Here is a 21,896-nt window from a genome sequence, read left to right as displayed (position 1 = left end):
GGTCGCAGGTTCGAATCCTGCCTTGGGCATGGATGTGTGTGAGGTCCGTAGGTTAGTTAGGTTTAAGTAATTCTAAGTTCTAGGGAACTGTTGACATCAGATGTTAAGTCCCATAGTGCTCAGAGCCATTTGATTAGAAGGTACGGTTGACGCATACGTCTGAGAGGAATCCTGCACGTTTGCTCAAGTCACACTGATCAATTACCATCAGTTTACAACGACAAGGAGAGCCACAGGCACATTTTACCGGTAAGTGATGTTGCACCTTATGACGTCCCCTCTTCGCCGCATGCTGATGTTGTCGACGCCGTGGAGCTGTTACTGCTGCAGCTCGGCAGGTGGAGTCGAGACGCGATGCGCGATGATGGATGTCTCCGTCGGTTAACGAGAGACGTGATCTGAAAAAGCTCTTAAGAAATCGTCCCTCGCGTAGTTATTAAAGTTTGATTGCGAGTCTGCACAGTTTCCTTATTAACGCGAACTGAGCACTCTGACTGTCCCTTATGGTTTGAAATTGAATTCTTATATGCCCGTTTTATACTTTAGTGCAGTAATTGATGAATCTTCCCTCACGCTCATCGTCCACATCACTAAAAGCGAGGAAAAACTTCAATTGCAGATCATATTCGTTGCTGAGTAAAATTGTTCGCTCTATACGACGCGAGATCCACAGATACTCTTTAACAATGTCTTAATTATCTTGATTCGTAATATTATGTATGTCTAAACCTTCCTTGCGACAACTAACAGCCCACGAATTTACTTCCAAGTTAAATAGTCACTGTTAATTAACTTTTGATGAGCAGTTATCAAATATTCATGGAATGATGGAGGCGACACGTTGAATTTCCACTTTTGATGAACAATTTTATTGTTCCATTTCGCTAAATACTTTATAAACATCACGCACACACGGTTAATTAGCTCTGGTAGTTCTGTTAGTTTCAAGTATCGTGGCAATTAAAACAGCTTTAACCCTCGGCATAATTGTATCTTCTTCATGTACTCGTGTCAATGCCTCCTACTAGAGACTAAACGATTATTATAGTCTTTTGAAACTTTCTCCATTCCTTTCTATAAGTTCACGTATATACATGTTGAGTCAAATAGTGCCTGCTTCCGTTAATGAAATCCAACAACTCGGTATATACAGGCAGCATACTATCTCGGTTCAAGTCTCTAAGTCTGAATATCAGTTCACAAAATCCGTGCGTCTACGACACAAAACAACGAGTCTTGAAAGGTAAAACAATCTCGTCGCGCTACGACAAGAGCTGCTCTCGTATAACTTGATAGCACGAAAGCTAGCGAGCGACTTACTTTTTCCGTGAATGAGTATTGTAGGCGCATTGAATTTCTTCGTTGAGTTTACAACTCTCTTCCACATTAAAGTTATCTCTGACCGAAATTTCTTTGGACTTAACTTTCATGGTATTAATTTGCAATTATTATTTAGATGTTTAGCAAATAACTGAAGATGACCTGTCTTTCTTCTTCCTTTCTATCAAAACACACTCTGAAAGGCTTAATGTTGGTGTTTATCAAGATTTTCTGGTGTTATATCATCGGCAAAGTTGTCGTACCTGTCAAGATAACTTTTCCCTACTTTACATCATGATGGTGTTTCCTAATTGGGTTATGGGGTTCATTAGGTTTTCAACCTTTATATCGATGTTGAGCTTGAAACCACGGGCCGACAGAATCAAATGCTAATTATTTCTGGAAACGTACTTACGTACATGTCAGTGAATGTGGATGCCCTATCTCTAGTACTTCGAGGTGTTCTGTTTATTTGTTTGATTTCTTTCTGAACATGAGTGTATTTACATCACAAGATGCAACTCAAAAGCTGCGAAACCAATTGTGTGGGCATGTAAGTGTCCTGTACAAATACAGCTAAAGCGCTAGATTGGGCATTTCATTCAGTTTCATTTGAATGGTTATAACACATGTATTTTATAAAACAGTTCACTGTATGAAGTGTCAAGCTGTCACGCATATTTTAGCTGTGGTTCCACCACTAACACAATCATTTGTATTGTAAAAATCCTGCACTACTGGCCATTGAAATTGCTACACCACGAAGATGACCTCCTACAGACACGAATTTTAACCGACAGGAAGAAGATGCTGTGATATGAAAATGATTAGCTTTTCAGAGCATTCACGCAAGGTTGGGACCTGTGGCGACACCTACAACGTACTGTCATGACGGAAGTTTCCAACTGATTTCTCATACACAAACAGCAGTTGACCGGCGTTGCCTGGTGAAACGTTGTTCTGATGCCTCGTGTAAGGAGCAGAAATGCGTACCATCACGTTTCCGACTTTGATAAACGTCGGATTGTAGCCTATCGCGAATGCGGTTTATCGTATCGCGACATTGCTGCTCGCGTTGGTCGAGATCCAATGACTGTTAGCAGAATATGGATTCGGTGGGTTCAGGAGGGTAATACGGAACGCCCACGTATCACTAGCAGTCGAGATGACAGGCATCTTATCCGCATGACTGTAACGGATCGTGCAGCCACGTCTCGATCTCTGAGTGAACAGATGGGGACGTTTTCATGACAACAACCATCTGCGGCAACAGTTCGTCGACGTTTGCAGCAGCACGGACTATCAGCTCGGAGACCATGGCTGCGGTTACCTTTGACGCTGCATCACAGACAGGAGAGCCTGCGATGGGGTACTCGACGACGAACCTTGGTGCACAAATGGAAAAACGTCATTTTTTCGTATGAATCCAGATTCTGTTTACAGCATCATGATTGTTGCATCCGTGTTTGGCGACATCCCGGTGAACGCACATTGGAAGCGTGTATTCGTCACCGCCATACTGGCGTGTCACCCGGTGTGATGGTATGGGGTGTGATTGGTTACACGTCTTGTTCGCATTGACGGCACTTTGAACAGTGGACATTACATTTCAGATGTGTTACGACCAGTTGCTCTACCCTTCATTCGATCCCTGTGAAACCCTACATTTCAGCAGGATAATGCACGACCGCATGTCAGTTCTAGTATAATATATTTGTCCAATGAATACCCATTTATCATCTGCATTTGTTCTTGGTGTAGCAATTTTAATGGACAGTAGTGTAATAGGACATAAATATTACTTTTCACAGGCTTCGAAGCAGTCGATTGTGTGAAATAAACGTCTCCATATTATGCTGTTTCAGAGTTTTCGCCCATATTTTACACGAAAATGCTTTGTTCCCTCACTTTATTACCCGCGGATTTTTTAGTGGATAGGTTTTTACATATTTTGAGAAAAATTCGATCAGTACTAGAGCTTATGTCCCTTCTCTCATAGACCTAAGTAATGGCCCTCGTAGAAGAAAACGGCTATTGTTTGTTTCGTTGGGGTTCACAGTGACTGACTTTGTTTTCTCACACTTCACATGTTTTCAGTAAGCGTGTAGCCTCCCCCTTCCTTATAGGCCTACTGGATTTTATATAACTGACCGTGTTCGCATATGCCTAATGAACACATTCTTCACACACAAAGAAACAAAATATGTTATGGGCACATGTGTCCGGAAATGCTTAGTTTCCATGTTAGAGTTCATTTGATTACTTCTCTTCAAATCACATTAATGATGGAATGGAAACACGCAGCAACAGAACGTACCAGCGTGAATTCAAACACGTTGTTACAGGAAATGTTCAAAATGTCCTCCATTATGGAGGATACATGTATCCACCCTCCGTCGCATGGAGTACCTGATGCGCTGATGCAGCCCTGGAGAATGGCGTATTGTATCGCAGCCGTCCACAATACGAGCACGAAGAGTCTGTACATTTGATACCGGGGTTGCGTAGAGAAGAGCTTTCAAATGCCCCCATAAATGAAAGTCAAGAAGGTTGAGGTCAGGAGAGAGTGGAGGCCATGGAATTGGTCCGCCTCTACCAATCCATCGGTCACCGAATCTGTTGTTGAGAAGCGTACGAGCACTTCGACTGAAATGTGCAGGAGATCCATCGTGAATGAACCACATGTTGTGTCGTACTTGTAAAGTCACATGTTCTAGCACATATCCCGTATGAAATCATGATAACGTCCTCCATTGAGCGTGGGTGGAAGAACATGGGACCCAATCAAGACATCACCAACAATGCCTGCCCAAACGTTCACAGAAAATCTGTGTAGATGACGTGATTCCACAATTGCGTGCGGATTCTCGTCAGCCCACACATGTTGATTGTGAAAATTTACCATTTGATCACGTTGGAATGAAGCCGAATCCGTAAAGAAAACATTTGCACTAAAATGAGGATTGACACATTGTTGAACGAACCTTTCGCAGAAGTGTACCCGTGGAGGCCAATCAGCTGCTGATAGTGCCTGCACACGCTGTACATGGTACGGAAACAACTGGTTCTCCCGTAGCACTCTCCATATAGTGACGCGGTCAACGTTACCTTATACAGCAGCAACTTCTCTGATGCTGACATGAAGGTTATCGTCAACTGCACGAAGAATTGCCTCGTCCATTGCAGGTGTCCTCGTCGTTCTAGGTATCCCCAGTCGCGAGTCATAAGCTGGAATGTTCCGTGTTCCCTAAGACGCCGATCATTTGCTTCGAACGTCTTCCTGTCGCGACACCTTCGTTCTGGAAATCAGTCTCGATACAAACGTACCGCGCCACGGCTATTGTCATCTGCTAATCCATACATCAAATGGGCATCTGCCAACTCCGCATTTGTAAACATTGCACTGACTGCAAAACCAACTGCAAAACCACGTTCGTGATGAACACTAACCTGTTGATGCTACGTACTGATGTGCTTGATGCTAGTACTGTAGAGCAATGAGTCGCACGTCAACACAAGCACCGAAGTCAACATTACCTTCCTTCAATTGGGCCAGCTGGAGGTGAATCGAGGAAGTACAGTACATACGTTTCCGGACACATGTCCACATAACATCTTTTCTTTATTTGTGTGTGAGGAATGTTTCCTGAAAGTTTGGCCGTAATTTTTTGTAACACACTGTCTACAGTACTCCACTCTGTGACAGGTATAGGTTCTTAATTTCTGCTTTCCGGCACATTCATTCTCCATGTTTACTAATGATGTACACTGGACGATGTTCCTCTGTCACAGCAAGTTTCTTAGTACCTTCCTGGTAGCTACCTCCTGTGTTACCCTTCACATTGGACACATACTGGTTTCTGATATTTGTAGTTGCACCTTGTGTTGTTCAAGTTTCAGTGGTAGGCGAGAAAGCACAACGATGTACTCACTTGGTATGCACTCTGTCTCGAAATGAAACTCTTGCAGTTGGTGTTTTGTGGAGCACTTATGGTGATACAGGGATAGATTTGTAAGCATTATCCTCATGTTTTTCACTTGTTCCAGAGTAAACCATTCAGCAGAGAAGAAACAAAGATGGAACACCGTCATGCCGGACGCAGCGAGGTCTCCAAGGAAGCGGACATTGCAGCCCCAATGACGAACCTCCAACAGTACAGAAGAGAGAACATTAAATACACTCACCAAGCTAGAAGCTTTGCGTAAGTATCAAAGCCGTGTAAATCAAATGCATTGCATCAGAAGCCGCGATTCTGGACGGTATGGAGACTTTTCAATCTGTGAACTTCCGAAGTTCCAATACTCCTCAGACCAGTCGCGAAACATCTTGAAAAATATACAACAAGTACCAGATTACCGAAGATCAAGAGCTGATAAAATTCTTTGTCTGAAATTAAAAGATTGAGCGTATCTATGTCGCGAGAAGAGTAAAGCATTACCGTGGGATTACGCCGATTCGATCAGGTAATTAATCTTTCTTACAAAGAGGCTGGAGTTCGATTGTCTGGTGTCCTTCTGGCATCCTTTGCGTGATAGCGCATGCTAGTTATTTCCATGTTCCATGAGTGGTGAGACAACTTGTCACTTGTTTGTATGAATGGTATATTTTTCTCAGACAGCAAGGGGTTTCACACAAACTCTTAACGATTACTTTGTATTTAAATTTCAGTTATTAATGTTCATCTGTATTTAACCTGATTGTCATCTTTGATTAATTCTCTTCTCTTCTTTCGATCATCGTTATATTCCTATTAATTCCGACTGGTGACAGACTGTAGTGTTTTCTCCTTCCTAACGTGTTAAATTTATTGCGAGATAAGAAAATAAAATATTGGCGAAGGAAGGAAACACCATATTGTTAGCAAGAAAAGGAATGCATATAGCTATAAAATTTACAAATGATGTGATGATGAAGTCCCATACTCCGAGGAGCGTAGGGAACGATGCGGGAGACACGCACCGCCGACTAGGCAGGGTCCTAGCGGACTTGGTTTGCCACTGCCTTCGTCCGACTGTAATGGGGATAAATAATGATGATGATGACAACACAACACCACCCTGTCGTCTCGAGGTAGAGAAAAATCCCTGACCCCGTGCGTGGAAAGCGCGAACGCTACCGCAAGACCACGAGCTGCGGGCAAATGATGTACTGAGCTTCAAACAGTTTTCTTTCAGCATGAACTGATTTTGTAACGAATTACCTTTTCGGTCATATTAGTCCACATTCAGAAGCATTGTCGCAGCCATACTGTAACAGTTGTGGAGTTGTTGGGAACCACGAACGAGGCTATGGGAATAAGAAATGGGATGGACCAGGGAGTAACAGTAGATCATTAAACGCCAACAGGAACTCCTCATCCGCCTGAAGCTGTTTTCAGTAAATTTCAGTGCAGAAGTCGTCGTCGGGAAGTGGTGAGTTTGTCCTTCTTAATTTTCAATGCAACGAAGTAGTTTGCGCAATAGTAATAATTACAGTTGGACTTCGGTAGAAACATGGACTGCATTGTCTGACGAATTTTGAAATGTGAAAACGATAGCGCGCTTATGGCGCGCGTTCGTTTCATCATCAAACCGACAAATTCCAACTGATTTAAAAGGCGAAAATAGGAAAAATGTTCACAAAAGATTTCATTAGTAGGAATTCAGGGTTATGCACTCTATTACGAAAGAAACTGCGAACAAGTTAAAAATGGTTGTCGTTTGACAATGTAATTCACATTATAAACTAATACAACCTTCTAGTAGTGAGACCTGGATTAGATTAGATTAGATTAATACTTGTTGCACAGATCATGAATACGACACTTCGTAATGACGTGGAACGTGTCAGGTTAAAAAAGATGTCTGTACAAGATATTACATCACACAAAATATTGCATGACACTAATGTTTAAGTTTTTTTCCCTTAATTTATATCTAAAAATTCAGCCAGTGACTAGAAGGAGTTGTCATCTAGAAGTTCTTTTAATTTATTTTTAAATGTTGGTTGGCTATCTGTCGGGATTTTGATGCTGTTTGGTAGGTTACCAAAGACTTTTGTGGCAGCATAATTTACCCCTTTCTGTGGCAAAGTCAGATTTAACCCTGCATAGTGAAGATAATCCTTTCTATTGGTGTTACAGCTATGCGCACTGCTATTACTTTTGAACAGGGTTGGATTATTAACAACAAATTTCATAAGTGAATATATAAACGGTGAGGTTACAGTGAGGATCCCTAGATCTTTAAATAGATGTCTGCAGGATGACCGAGGGTGGGCTCCAGCAATTATTCTGATTACACGTTTTTGAGCAATCAATACTTTTCTACTCAACTATGAATTACTTCAGAATATGATGCCATACGAAAGCAGTGAATGAAAGTAGGCATAGTAAGCTAATTTACTGAGATTCTTATCACCAAAATTTGCAATAACCCTAATAGCATAAGTAGCTGAACTCAGATGTTTCAGCAGACCATCAATATATTGCTTCCAGTTTAATCTCTCATCAATGGACACACCTAAAAATTTTGAAAATTCTACCTTAGCTACAGACTTCTGTTCAAAGTCTATATTTATTACTGGAGTTGTGCAATTTACTGTACGGAACTGTATATACTGTGTTTTATCAAAATTTAAGGAGAGTCCGTTTGCTGAGAACCACTTAATAATTTTATGAAAAACATCATTTACAATTACATCACTTAGTTCTCGGTTTTTGGATGTTATTACTATACTTGTATCATCAGCAAAAAGAACTAACTTTGCATCTTCATCAATTTGGAATGGTAAGTCATTAATGTATAACAAGAACAGTAAAGGACCTAAGACCGAACCCTGCGGGACCCAGTACTTGATAGCCCCCCCCCCCCCAGTTTGAGGAATCAGTTGTTGTTTTAATATTACATGAACCACTTATTTCAACTTTCTGAAATCTTTCAGTAAAGTAGGAATTAAACCATTTGTGCACTGCCCCCCTCAAACCATGATGAAGTAGCTTATCTAAAAGATAAGAGGAGAAGAAGAAGAAGAAGAAGAAGGAAAACTGAATAACATTACGATTTCGTTTATTTTTCAACAAAACAACAGCGCAGATAACACAGATACTTGAGACATCAACAGGAAGTTAATATTATGGGAAATAACTGTGTCTCTAATATCGTTAAAATATAATGTTTTGCTTCAAGTCCTTAACTACTTCTGAATCGACCGATCGTAACTGAAACGAAGCGCTGCTAACACGGTAATATGACTAACCAACAGCACTACACTCTTATTTCACTCACAACTATCTGAGTGAATAGGTTGGTGATAGGTATGGAACATCGTCGGGAACTGTTTTAAACACTTTCTCCAAAGATTGTTTTGAGCCATTAGTTCAGCAGCCCACTGGAAGTGTAAATGGTGGCGAAAGCGTACTTCATCTCTTAGTAACGAATAGTCCGGACTAAATAGGAACCATCATGAAGGATACAGAAGTTAGTGAGCAAAAGGTAGTCGGAGCGAGACTGATCACCGCAACACAAACACAAAATAAATCTGTTTAGAAAAGAACATAAAAATTCACTTGATGCCTTCCTAGCAGTCAGTCTCCATTTCTCCCAACTAACTATGTAAGTGTAGGCCAGAAATAGGACGGTACTGGTTCCCCAAGGTACACAAAACATGTCAGAACACTGTTGCAGAAGCAACGAAAAAAGCATCCCAAATTTAAAAAAAGAACCAAAAAAGCACAAGATTTCCAATTCTGGTGATGTTTTACCGAAACTCGGGAGATAGCTCGTTCTTCAAGGCGAGAACTGTTTCGAAATAGAACAGAAAATGCAAAGAGATTCTGGTCATACGTAAAGTACACCAGCGGCAAGACACAGTCAAAACTTTCACTGCATAATTCCAGTAGTAATATTACCGATCACAGCGTCACTAAAGGGAAGTTACTATACCCAGTTTTCCAAAATTCCTTTACCAAATAAGACGAAGTAAATATTTCACAAATGAAGTCAAGAGCAGTTGGCAACATTAACTTAGAAGTAAATATCATCGGTGTAGCGAAGTACGTTAAATCAATTAATAAAGGCAAGGCTTCCAGTCCAAATAGTATAGCAATTAGGTTCCTTTCAGAGCATGCCAATGCAATAGCCCCATACTTTGCAGCCATACACATGCGCTCGCTACACGAAAGACTCGTATCTCTGAACAGGAAAGTTGCACAGGGCAAACTTATAGTCAAGAAAGGAAATAGGAGTAATCCGATGAATTACAGACTCATATCACTGACTTCGAGTTGCAGTAGGATTTTGGAACACATAATGTGTTAAAACGTGACGAACTTCCTCGGGAGTAAACTGTCCATTGGCACATAGTCAGTATGGATTCAGAAAATATCGTTCTTCTGAAACACACCTGACTTTTATTCGTGCAGAGTGATGAGTGCTATCGATAGGAGATCTCAGATTTATCCCATATTTATAGATTTCCAGAAGGTTCTTGGCACCAATTCTCACAAGAGACTTCGAATCAAATTGCGCGCCTACTGAGTATCGTGACAGTTGTGCGACTGAATTCGTAATTTGCTTTCAGAAAGGTCACAGTACGCAGTAAATGATGGAAAGTCATCGAGTTAAACAGAAGTGATATCTGGCGTTCCGCGAGGAGGCGTTTTGGGCGCTGTCCTGCTCGTGAAATGAAATGAGCGTATGGCACGATCAGTTCCCTGAACACTATTTAGTTATTAAATATTAATCAATATTAGTGAAGGGACAGTTTTAATTAACAGGTTGGGTCTCATAACAGGCCTTCAGCGAGAGACAACGACCCGATTCAGTTGGCAAAGTGAACAAGACAAAGCATTCTTGATAAAACCCACCGACATTTGCCTGACCCGCCTAAGGTCACTAGTCATCAATTATTGAAAGAAACCCCTTCCATAGGTGATAAAGCAGGTTGCTTACGTACGTACCCCCCTCCAGAATCGTATCTAGAAGCATCAGTGGTCTCATATCACTCCAGCTGTACACGCCATTACAGAGCCTCCAACAGCTTGTACAGTCCCCTGTTGACATGTAGGGTCCATGGACTCTTGTGGTTGTCTCCATACCCGTTCACGTCCATCTGCTAGATACAATCTGTAACGAGACAGTCGGACCGGGCAACATGTCTCCAGTCATCAACAGTCCAATGTACGTGTTGATGGACCCAGGCGAGGCGTAAAGCTTTGTGTCGTGCAGCCATCAAGGGTACACGAGTCGGCCTTTGGTTTCCACAGATCGTTGAATGGTTTCCACAGTGACACTTGTTGGTGGCCCGGCATTGAAATGTACAGCAATTTGCAGAAGGGTTGGACTTCTTTCCCGCTGGAAGATTCTCTTCAGCCGTCGCTAGTCCCACTCTTGCAGGATCTGTTTCCAGCAGCAGCGATGTCTGAGATTTGATGTTTTACCGGAGTAGTTGAACTTCAAACGGAATTAACCTCACACGAACAATTCATCAGTCTGCTAAACCGAGTGCAGTACTTCGTGACGAAATTATTGGCCTGCAAAAGTCATGTGGCGAAATTAATGCCACCATCAAGCTGATTTCTGCTCAGTTTGAAATTACTGTTAACGATCTGCATCGCGTGGATTTCAGTCAAAATTTGATACGAGAGAATATTCATTTGTCGACGCAGGGACTCCATAATGATACCTGCTGCTTCAGTGAGAAGATCGACGATTTCACTGTCAACGGACAGTTTAAAGTTTCCACTCCATGAATTCCCGGTGAGACAGATGAGGTTTTGCAAAATAAAATATGTATGTTGGTGACTGCTTAACGAAATTTATAACATCTGGAAAGTTCAAAACCAAATTGGCAGGTGAATATTTGAACAAGGATCGACAGAACAACATTTATAATGTACTTGGCAACAGCGCGGAGGCCAACAATCGTAACTTCATAGCAGTTCTAAAGAAGAATTTAAAGTAATGCAGTAGATAAAAAACAGCGCGAAGAGAAGGACGAGAATTGTGTTTTGAAATGAGAAAACGAGAATGGAGGAGGAAGAGGAATTTGAGGTTTACTACCAAGTGATAGCAACTCAATATGACTTTCAGATCTTTGACTTTTGCAGAAATTCATCATTGTTTTCTTAAGTGAATTTATTTATAGTTATGTAGTTTCACAGGCTCAAATTTTTGTGTGTGACTGTTGTTGACGAGTTTTACGATGCGGTGGCGCGAGTTTTGTTTCACATGATACTCCTAATAAGTTACACATAGGAACCGAGGCGAACGAGAACGACACGCGGTGGCGTGTACCGGTACGTCAACGAAGGCAGATCTGAGCTTGTTCGCTCACTCAGCACAACAGACAAAGTGCCTTTCTAAAGCTTTTAACTCGTTACTGGGTGGTAACGTACTAGCGACAATTATATCTGCTATCAGTATCTGCTACGAGGGTCACTGCAAAAGAAATGCACATTATTTTTTATTCTACTTGTTTGAAAGTTTTACAGTGTGTAGATACATCCTTTAGGAACAATATTTTCATTTCTCCACATAATTTCCATCCCTCACAACTGCCTTACGCCATCTTGGAACCAGCGCCTGTATACCCGCACGGTAAAAATTCTGGACCAACCTGTTGGAGCCACTGTTTGGCAGAGTGCACAAGGGAGCCATCATCTACAAACCTTGTTGCACGAAGAGAGTCTTTCAGTTTCCCAAAGAGATAATAGTCACATGGATCCAGGTCAGGACTATAAGGGAGGTGTTTCAGTGTTCTCCATTAGAGTTTTGTGATCGCTTCCGTGGCTTTTGCTGATGTGGTCGAACACGACTCAGTTGAGCTTGAAGTTTCTTTAGCGGCATCACATATGCATCAGAACTTATGGTTGTTCCACTTGGCATGATGTCCACAAGCAAGAGTCCTTTCGAATCAAAAAACACCGTAGCGATAACTTTTCCAGCACAAGGTGCGGTTTTCAATTTTTTTTCTTGGGTGAATTTGCATGATACCACCCCACTGATTGCCTCTTCGTCTCTGGTGAAAAATGATGGAGCCATTTTTCACCACCTGTCACAATTCTTCCAAGAAATTCATCTTCACCATTCTCGTACTGTTCCAAAAGTTCGATGCATACCGTTTTTCTTGTTTCTTTGTGAGCCACTGTCAACATCCTGGGAACCCACCTGGCACAAACCTTTTTTAATGCCAACACTTTCAGTATTCTGCAAATACTTCCTTCCCCTATGTCAACGTAGCGTGACAATTCGTTCACTGTGATGTGTCTGTCAGCAGTCACCAATTCGTTAACTGGCTCTAAATGACTCTGAGCACTATGGGACTTAACTGCTGTGGCCATCAGTCACCTAGAACTTAGAAATACTTAAGCCTAAATAACCTAAGGACATCACGTACATCCATGCCCGAGGCAGGATTCGAACCTACGACCGTAGCGGTCGCGCTGTTCCAGACTGTAGCGCCTAGAACTGCTCGACCACTCCGGCCAGCAATTCGTTAACTCTCTGCACATTGTCTCGAGTGTGTGTAGTACGAGGCCTGCCGCTGCGAGGACAATCCTCAATATTGCCGCTCCCGCTTTCATCACGTAACCTGCCTGTCCACCGACTAACTGTATTGCGATCGACAACAGCATTCCCATACATCTTTTCTTTCCAACCTCTTGTCAATCTTTCCCACTGTCTCGTTTTCACAGCACGAAAGTCAAGTGTAGCAGCCATCTAGAAGACATGCTGTGACGGCGCCACTCACGGGAACAGATTGAACTAAGTTTGAAAACAAGCGGGAAATATGTATCTAAACACAGTAAAAACTTTCACATATGCAGAATGAAAACTGTATTTTTACAAAAATAGTGTGCATTTCTTTTGGAGTGACCCCCGTATTATGGAGTCTCACGGATTACTAGTCCTGAACAAAATACACAAATTTGTAATATGTTGTAATTTAAGATCGACGCTCGATGTAAATGGTATAACGTATTGTTTACAACATCTAGTCTCTCATTTCATACACGATGTGGTGCCTCATGCAACCAATAATCACTTTGGCATGACCTCAATTCTATCGTATCTAGTACAGCTGAAACAAATTATTATAGTTCAATTCTTTTATCCTGGCGGTTCGCGCATGCCCGCCCAGACGTGGGAGATTGCTGCGTTGCCAGTTGTACGCGCCAAGAGAAGCAGCGCCATAATATAGTTCGCAAACTTACGTTTAGAGGGGAGCGCGCAGTTTATGAAGAACAGCCACCACGGCCGCATTAACCCTTTCGCTGCTACAGACACGTGCTCCCCGCATTCCGAGATGTGCGAGATTTTGTCATCATAGCACTGCTCGCCTGTGTAGATACATGGTGTTTCGACTGCTTTTACACACTTTATCATTCGATTTCACAAAAACTAATTTGCCCCAAAAATTTGATTTTTTCACGTCTTCTTGCCTGATACCTTCCCCCCCATAAATGACTTAATTTTGTTTCGATGTTCAACGCAGTTATTGTGCAGCATTAGATGCAGTAAACCATTCCACGAAATTTTGAAGAGTTTGCAGAGGTAAAAAGTCCATAGCGTATACTTTCCATATGGTGGATTTTAGTTGCCACTAGAAATTTCAAAAAATTACACTCAAACGAATAAAATTCATAAAGCAAGACACTTCGATATTGTTTCTAAATAAAGAAAATATTAAGCACTGATCAAGGTTTGAACTCAGAATCTTTCGTGTAGCAGCCATTACGCTAACGAAGCTCGACATTCAATTATTTCCCGGAGGACTTTAAACTATCACACAAGATACTGAGAAACAGTGTTGGTATGACTATGAATTACTCACGCTTCGTCGAAGTACAACAGGAAATAAACAATTACCGCTGTTCTTTATTGCGAAAAAGCGGTTAGTGAGAATGATACAAACACCTTTCCTTGCTATCGCCTGAATTAGGAGGCTTATTGATTGTTTGGTTTAATTAATTAATAGCATATGAAGCAATTGGTATAAAGAATGTTTTTTCCAAACTTTCTATAAAAGAAAGTCTGCTATCAAGACATTGCTTTTGTTCAATTACTTTATTTATGACTGAACGTTTCTAAAACTGAAGACACTCCTCCGTGCTCTGCACTGCAGTTGAGTTCTGGCAACGTCGTTCTCTGTTCATTGGCTGACTGTGTTTTGTGACGTCAGGTGCACAGAACGAACCTAAACTCGGCCGCCAACATATATGAAGCGCACTTTAGTGGGCATACGGATTTACGATCGTTCTATGAGTAATGACTCCATGATAGGGGATTCCAGTAAAAGATACAAGTCTCGTTTCTGCGTAAATACCCAATTCCAAGTTAACAGGTGTACAAATGCAGTTTGGCTGCTGTGCGAGGGGGAGAGGCGCCGCCGCCTGTTTGACTCGTGGGCCTACGTCACTTCCTGTGGTGCCAGGAATTGGGCTACCACCCGCTCCGCGGCGCTGCAACGCAAGACTACGTGAAGCGGACTGCACTCCACAGCTGGCCTTATGGAACTGGTGTGTTTATGAACAAAGCCGTGTAGGGCGGTGATGCGTCTGACGATCTAAGTGCCGGCCAGTTTCTTTAAAAGCACAGTACACGTAACGTTTGTTCAGATCTGAGTGTTCCAAATTCTGAGGTATTTATGCACAAATATGTATTTACCGATGCAAACTGTTAGCTACATTTCTAACTCTATCCTCTTCCCTTCTCTGATTCTCATTTCTAAACCTACTAAAGTGCGCGTCATTTACGACAGCGGCCGAGTTTAGGTTCGTTCTGCGCATCTGACGTCACAGAACAGTCAGACGTTGCTAGAGCTCGACTGCAGTGCAGAGCACGGAGGAGTGTCTTCAGTTTTAGAAACGTTCAGTCATAAATGAAGCAATTGAACAAAAGCAATGTCTTGATAGCAGACTTCCTTTTATAGAAAGTTTGGAAAAAGCATTCTTTATACCAATTGCTTCATGTTCTATTAATTAATTAAACCAAACAAGCAATAAGCCTCCTAATTCAGGCGATAGCAAGGAAATTAATTCCCACTAACCGCTTTTTCGCAATAAAGAACAGCGGTAATTGTTTATTTCCTGTTGTACTTCGACGAAGCGTGAGTAATTCATAGTCATACCAACACTGTTTGTCGGTATTTGGAGTGATTCTTTAAAGTACTCCAGGATTCTATTGAATGGCGAGCTGCATTAGCGTAATGTTTATGGTATTTAGCTGCTAAGTAAAAGGTTCTGAGTTCAAACATTGTTCGATGCTTAATACTTTCTTTATTTAAAAACAATGTCGAAGTGTCTTACTTCTTGAATTTCATTGCACCAAAAGTATACGCTGTGGACTTTTAGCTTAGCAAACTCTTCAAAATTTCGTGCAATGGTTTACTACATTTAATGCTGCACAATAACTGCATTGATCATCGAAACAAAATAAAGTCATTTATAGGGGGAAGGTATCAGTTAAGAAGTGGTGTAAAAATCTAATTTTTGGGCCAAATAGTTTCATGTGAAATCGAATGATAAGTGTGTCAAAGCATTCGGAACACCATTTGTCTGCACGGGCGAGCAGTGCAGCGCGGAATGCGGGGAACACGTCTCTGTAGCAGCGAAAGGGTTAATGCGGCTCTGGTGCCTTTATTTCATAAACTGCGCTCTCCCTCCTAAACTTAAGTTTACGTACTGTACTCTCCCGTGTCTGGGAGGGCATGCGCGAGTCGCCAAGATAAAAGAATTCAGCTGTAGCTGTTATCATTTATGTCTTTAACTTGGAAATATTATGTTTCATGTGCATGCACTTCCTTTTTTTTTCAGTCATCAGTATTCTGACTGGTTTGATGCGACCCGCCACGAATCTCTCTCTTGTGTCACCTCTGCATCTCAGAGTAGCACTTGCAACCTACATCCTCAATTATTTGCTGGCTTTATTCAAATCTCTGTCTTCCTTTGCAGTTTTCCCCCTCTACAGCTCCTTCTTGTACCATGGAAGTCATTCCCTCATATCTTAATAGATGTCCTGTTATCCTGTCCCTTCTCCTTGTCAGTGATTTCCACATATTCCTTTCCTCTCCGCTTCTTCGTAAAACCTCCTCACTCCTTACCTTATCGCCGGCCGCGGTGGTCTAGCGGTTAAGACGCTCAGTCCGGAACCGCGCGACTGCTACGGTCGCAGGTTCGAATCCTGCCTTGGGCATGGATGTGTGTGATGTCCTTAGGTTAGTTAGGTTTAAGTAGTTCTAAGTTCTAGGGGACTGATGACCACAGCAGTTAAGTCCCATAGTGCTCAGAGCCGAGCCTTACCTTATCAGTCGACAAATTCGTCTATAGCACTCCTTACCTTATCAGTCCACCTAATTTTCAACATTCTTCTGTAGCACTACATCTCAAGTGCTTCGATTCCCTTCTTTTCCGGTTTACCCGCAGTCAATGTTTCACTACCATACAATGCTGTGCTCCAGACGTACGTTCTCAGAAATTTCTTCCTCAAATGGAGACTTATATTTGATACTAGTGAACTACTGTTGGTCTGGAATTCCCTTTTTGCCGGTGCTAGTCAGCTTTTGATGTCCTCCTTGCTCCGCCCGTCATTAATTATTTTACTGCCTAGTTGGCAGAATGCCTTAACTTCATCAACTTCCTGACCATCAATCCTGATATTAAGTCTCTCGCTATTCTCATTTGTGCTACTTCTAATTACTTTCGCCTTTCTTAGGTTTACTCTCAATCCATATTCTGTACCCATTAGACTGTACATTCCCTTCAGCAGATCGCATAATTCTTCTTCACTGTCACTCAGGACAGAAATGTCATCAGTGAATCGTCTCATTGGTATCCTTTCATCTTAAATTTTAATTCCACTCGTGAACCTTTCTTTTATTCCCATCGCTGCTTCTTCAATGTACAGAGTGAACAGTACTGGCGAAAGATTAGATGCCTGTCTTACACCCTTTTCAATCCGAGCACTTCGTTCTTGGTCGTCCACTCTTATTATTTCCTCTTGGCTCTTCCACATATTGTATCTTATCCGTCTCTCTCTATAGCATACTCCTATTTTCCTCAGAATTTCGAACATCTTGCACCGTTTTACATTGTGGAACGGTTTTTAACTTTGTTAATGATATCATTACTACTGATACAGACTGGCAGGTCAAAACCGTGTGCTAGACCATGGAACTTCGCCTTTCGTGGAAAAGTTCTCTGCCGCCTGAGCTGCCTAAGCATGTCTCGCGAATCGGCCTCCAGCAGTACTTCATCTCCTCCCTTCCAAAATTCAAGAATTCTCCTGCTTCTGAGATTAGCACTCCTGGAATTAAGGTTAGTGTGCAGACATGAGATACTGGCAGAATAAAGCCGTGAGGGCAGCGCACGAGTAATGCTTGAATAGTTCAGTCGGTTGTTGTTGTTGTTGTCTTCAGTTCTGAGACTGGTTTGATGCAGCTCTCCATGCTACTCTATCCTGTGCAAGCTGCTTCATCTCCCAGTACCTACTGCAACCTACATCCTTCTGAATCTGCTTAGTGTACTCATCTCTCGGTCTCCCTCTACGATTTTTACCCTCCAAGCTGCCCTCCAATGCTATATTTGTGATCCCTTGATGCCTCAAAACATGTCCTACCAACCGATCCCTTCTTCTAGTCAAGTTGTGCCACAAACTTCTCTTCTCCCCAATCCTATTCAATACCTCCTCATTAGTTACGTGATCTATCCACCTTATCTTCAGTATTCTTCTGTAGCACCACATTTCGAAAGCTTCTATTCTCTTCTTGTCCAAACTAGTTATCGTCCATGTTTCACTTCCATACATGGCTACACTCCAAACAAATACTTTCAGAAACGACTTCCTGATACATAAATCTATATTCGATGTTAACAAATTTCTCTTCTTCAGAAACGCCTTCCTTGCCATTGCCGGTCTACATTTTATATCCTCTCTACTTCGACCATCATCAGTTATTTTACTTCCTAAATAGCAAAACTCCTTTACTACTTTAAGTGTCTCATTTCCTAATCTAATTCCCTCAGCATCACCCGATTTAATTTGACTACATTCCATTATCCTCGTTTTGCTTTTGTTAATGTTCATCTTATACCCTCCTTTCAAGACACTGTCTATTCCGTTCAACTGCTCTTCCAAGTCCTTTGCCGTCTCTGACAGAATTACAATGTCATCGGCGAACCTCAAAGTTTTTACTTCGTCTCCATGAATTTTAATACCTACTCCAAATTTTTCTTTTGTTTCCTTTACTGCTTGCTCAATATACAGATTGAATAACATCGGGGAGAGGCTACAACCCTGTCTAACTCCTTTCCCAACCACTGCTTCCCTTTCATGCCCCTCGACTCTTATTACTGCCATCTGGTTTCTGTACAAATTATATATAGCCTTTCGCTCCCTGTATTTTACCCCTGCCACCTTTAGAATTTGAAAAAGAGTATTCCAGTCAACATTGTCAAAAGCTTTCTCTAAGTCTACAAATGCTAGAAACGTAGGTTTGCCTTTTCTTAATCTTTCTTCTAAGATAGGTCGTAAGGTCAGTATTGCCTCACGTGTTCCAACATTTCGACGGAATCCAAACTGATCCTCCCCGAGGTCTGCATCTAACAGTTTTTCCATTCGTCTGTAAAGAATTCGCGTTAGTATTTTGCAGCCGTGGCTTATTAAACTGATAGTTCGGTAATTTTCACATCTGTCAGCACCTGCATTCTTTGGGATTGGAATTATTATATTCTTCTTGAAGTCTGAGGGTACTTCGCCTGTCTCATACATGTTGCTCACCAGCTGGTAGAGTTTTGTCATGACTGGCTCTCCCAAGGCCGTCAGTAGTTCTAATGGAATGTTGTCTACTCCGGGGGCCTTGTTTCGACTCAGGTCTTTCAGTGCTCTGTCAAACTCTTCACGCAGTATCGTATCTCCCATTTCGTCTTCATCTACATCCTCTTCTATTTCCATAATATTGTCCTCAAGTACATCGCCCTTGTATAAACCTTCTATATACTCCTTCCACCTTTCTGCCTTCCCTTCTTTGCTTAGAACTGGGCCGCCATCTGAGTTCTTGATATTCATACATGTGGTTCTCTTCTCTCCAAAGGTCTCTTTAATTTTCCTGTAGGCAGTATCTATCTTACCCCTAGTGAGATAAGCTTCTACATCCTTACATTTGTCCTCTAGCCATCCCTGTTTAGCCATTTTGCACTTCCTGTCGATCTCATTTTTGAGACGTTTGTATTCCTTTTTGCCTGCTTCGTTTACTGCATTTTTATATTTTCTCCTTTCATCAATTAAATTCAATATTTCTTCTGTTACCCAAGGATTTCTAGCAGCCCTCGTCTTTGTACCTACTGTATCCTCTGCTGCCTTCACTACTACATCCCTCAGAGCTACCCATTCTTCTTCTACTGTATTTCTTTCCCCTATTCCTGTCAATTGTTCCCTTATGCTCTCTCTGAAACTCTGTACAACCTCTGGTTCTTTCAGTTTATCCAGGTCCCATCTCCTTAATTTCCCACATTTTTGCAGTTTCTTCAGTTTTAATCTACAGGTCATAACCAATAGATTGTGGTCAGAGTCCACATCTGCCCCTGGAAATGTCTTACAACTTAAAACCTGGTTCCTAAATCTCTGTCTTACCATTATATAATCTATCTGATACCTTTTAGTATCTCCAGGGTTCTTCCACGTATACAACCTTCTTTCATGATTCTTAAACCAAGTGTTAGCTATGATTAAGTTGTGCTCTGTGCAAAATTCTACTAGGCGGCTTCCTCTTTCATTTCTTAGCCCCAGTCCATATTCACCTACTATGTTTCCCTCTCTCCCTTTTCTTACACTCGAATTCTAGTCACCCATTACTATTAAATTTTCGTCTCCCTTCACTATCTGAATAATTTCTTTTGTTTCATCGTACATTTCTTCAATTTCTTCATCATCTGCAGAGCTAGTTGGCATATAAACTTGTACTACTGTAGTAGGTGTGGGCTTCGTATCTATCTTGGCCACAATAATGCATTCACTATGCTGTTTGTAGTAGCTTACCCGCATTCCTATTTTCCTATTCATTATTAAACCTACTCCTGCATTACCCCTATTTGATTTTGTGTTTATAACCCTGTAGTCACCTGACCAGAAGTCTTGTTCCTCCTGCCACCTAACTTCACTAATTCCCACTATATCTAACTTTAACCTATCCATTTCCCTTTTTAAATTTTCTAACCTACCTGCCCGATTAAGGGATCTGACATTCCACGCTCCGATCCGTAGAACGCCGTGAAAAGCGAAGGTCAGATGTATGAGTGCCTGTTCAGCACACAGTTTTAATCACCCAGGAATTTTCGTATGAGCATAAAATCCTCTGCTGGATGAAAATTAATTATGGAGGATTAGTCTTGTTGCATGACTATGTAATAAGCTAAGTTTGTCTCCCATTCAAGTTCCAGAATTTGTTCATGTCAATGAAGGTTCTTTTTGATATAATGAACCTTGCTTAATCAAAGACTGGCACTAACAAGACAGACTAGGATATGCTGACTTAAAGGTTATTAATGGCTGCTGTGAAAATATGCTTACTTGTAGTTGGGAAAGAGCAGTTAGTAAAGAACTGATTTCCTTAATATAAACCGTTTAAACATTTTACTACTCACATTTTTAAAAATTCAGATTAGGCATTTGTTTTTGTGAAGAAACTCTTAGAGATTTTGCATAAAAACTGCCAGTTAATTAATAGTGATATTCACATTAACTGTTACAGATCTGAATAATGGAGACATTTTCCTGAACACCGTATGTTAGAGATTTTTTGTTAATGTTCACTGCACTTATTCTTTGATATGTTTTCGTGTGATGTATATAATTCATGTGCTTGTTAATTTACTATTACGTATTATTTAACTGTTGTTTCTTTCCTGTCTACTATAGCCCTTCTCTGTTGATTAGTTTTACACTTCATTTCACCATAAATTTCCAAGAAAAATTTATTTTTTTAGGTCGGGAATGTGTAAGGATCCTATGTCCTTCCACGTCAATACGTTGGTGATTTTTCGTGACATTTATCTTAAGTTAATCGATTAGTTTCACCGCGTAATGTGCTACTGCCGTTACCACTGGTTTAGCTGTGTCACGTACAAGCAAATAGTTGGGAAAATCAATTTTCAGAGAGAATTGAAGGAGGACTTTGTGAGAACTGAAGGACCTCCCAATCTTTCTCAATTCGTGGGTGATACTAGCGAAGATAATGCTGGCATGCTGCCAGTGAGATGTGCGTAGCGCAATCTGTCGAGCCACAGCACGCCACCTGCACGGTCGAAGATGTCGGTTGTGGTTTGTTGGTGGCGGTGATTTAAAAATTTGAATCTTTAATTGGAGACCTGTTTATCTGACAAAATTTAACCACTGCTCACCAGCGAAAAATATTAATTACATAAAATTTCAAAAGCAACTGTTAGACAATCATTGATAATAATAACCTAAAGCCATGGCAAACCTGGACATGTGCTCTGGGGCGTGAGTCAAATGAATGCATATCTGGATAAATAAATGTATTCGTGTAAGCAGTACCGTCGTTGCCAATGATTAGTGCACAAGGATAGAAAGATCTACAC

The 21,896-nt window shown here is 41.4% G+C and overlaps 1 protein-coding gene across 1 annotated transcript in view; it reads left to right on the top strand.

Moving 5' to 3' along the window:
• The window catches only part of LOC126281770 (caspase-1-like), a 162,443-nt gene that overhangs the window by 55,089 nt on the left and 85,458 nt on the right, over positions 1–21,896 (top strand). Inside the window, exon 2 of the mRNA XM_049980971.1 lies at positions 5,368–5,522. Coding sequence (XP_049836928.1) covers positions 5,398–5,522 — 125 coding nt within the window. The 5' untranslated portion in view covers positions 5,368–5,397. The remainder of the gene's footprint in view (positions 1–5,367; positions 5,523–21,896) is intronic.

Source organism: Schistocerca gregaria, chromosome 1, assembly GCF_023897955.1.
Source record: "Schistocerca gregaria isolate iqSchGreg1 chromosome 1, iqSchGreg1.2, whole genome shotgun sequence".
In the NCBI taxonomy this organism is placed as follows: domain Eukaryota; kingdom Metazoa; phylum Arthropoda; class Insecta; order Orthoptera; family Acrididae; genus Schistocerca; species Schistocerca gregaria.
This window is presented reverse-complemented; position numbering and strand designations above follow the sequence as displayed.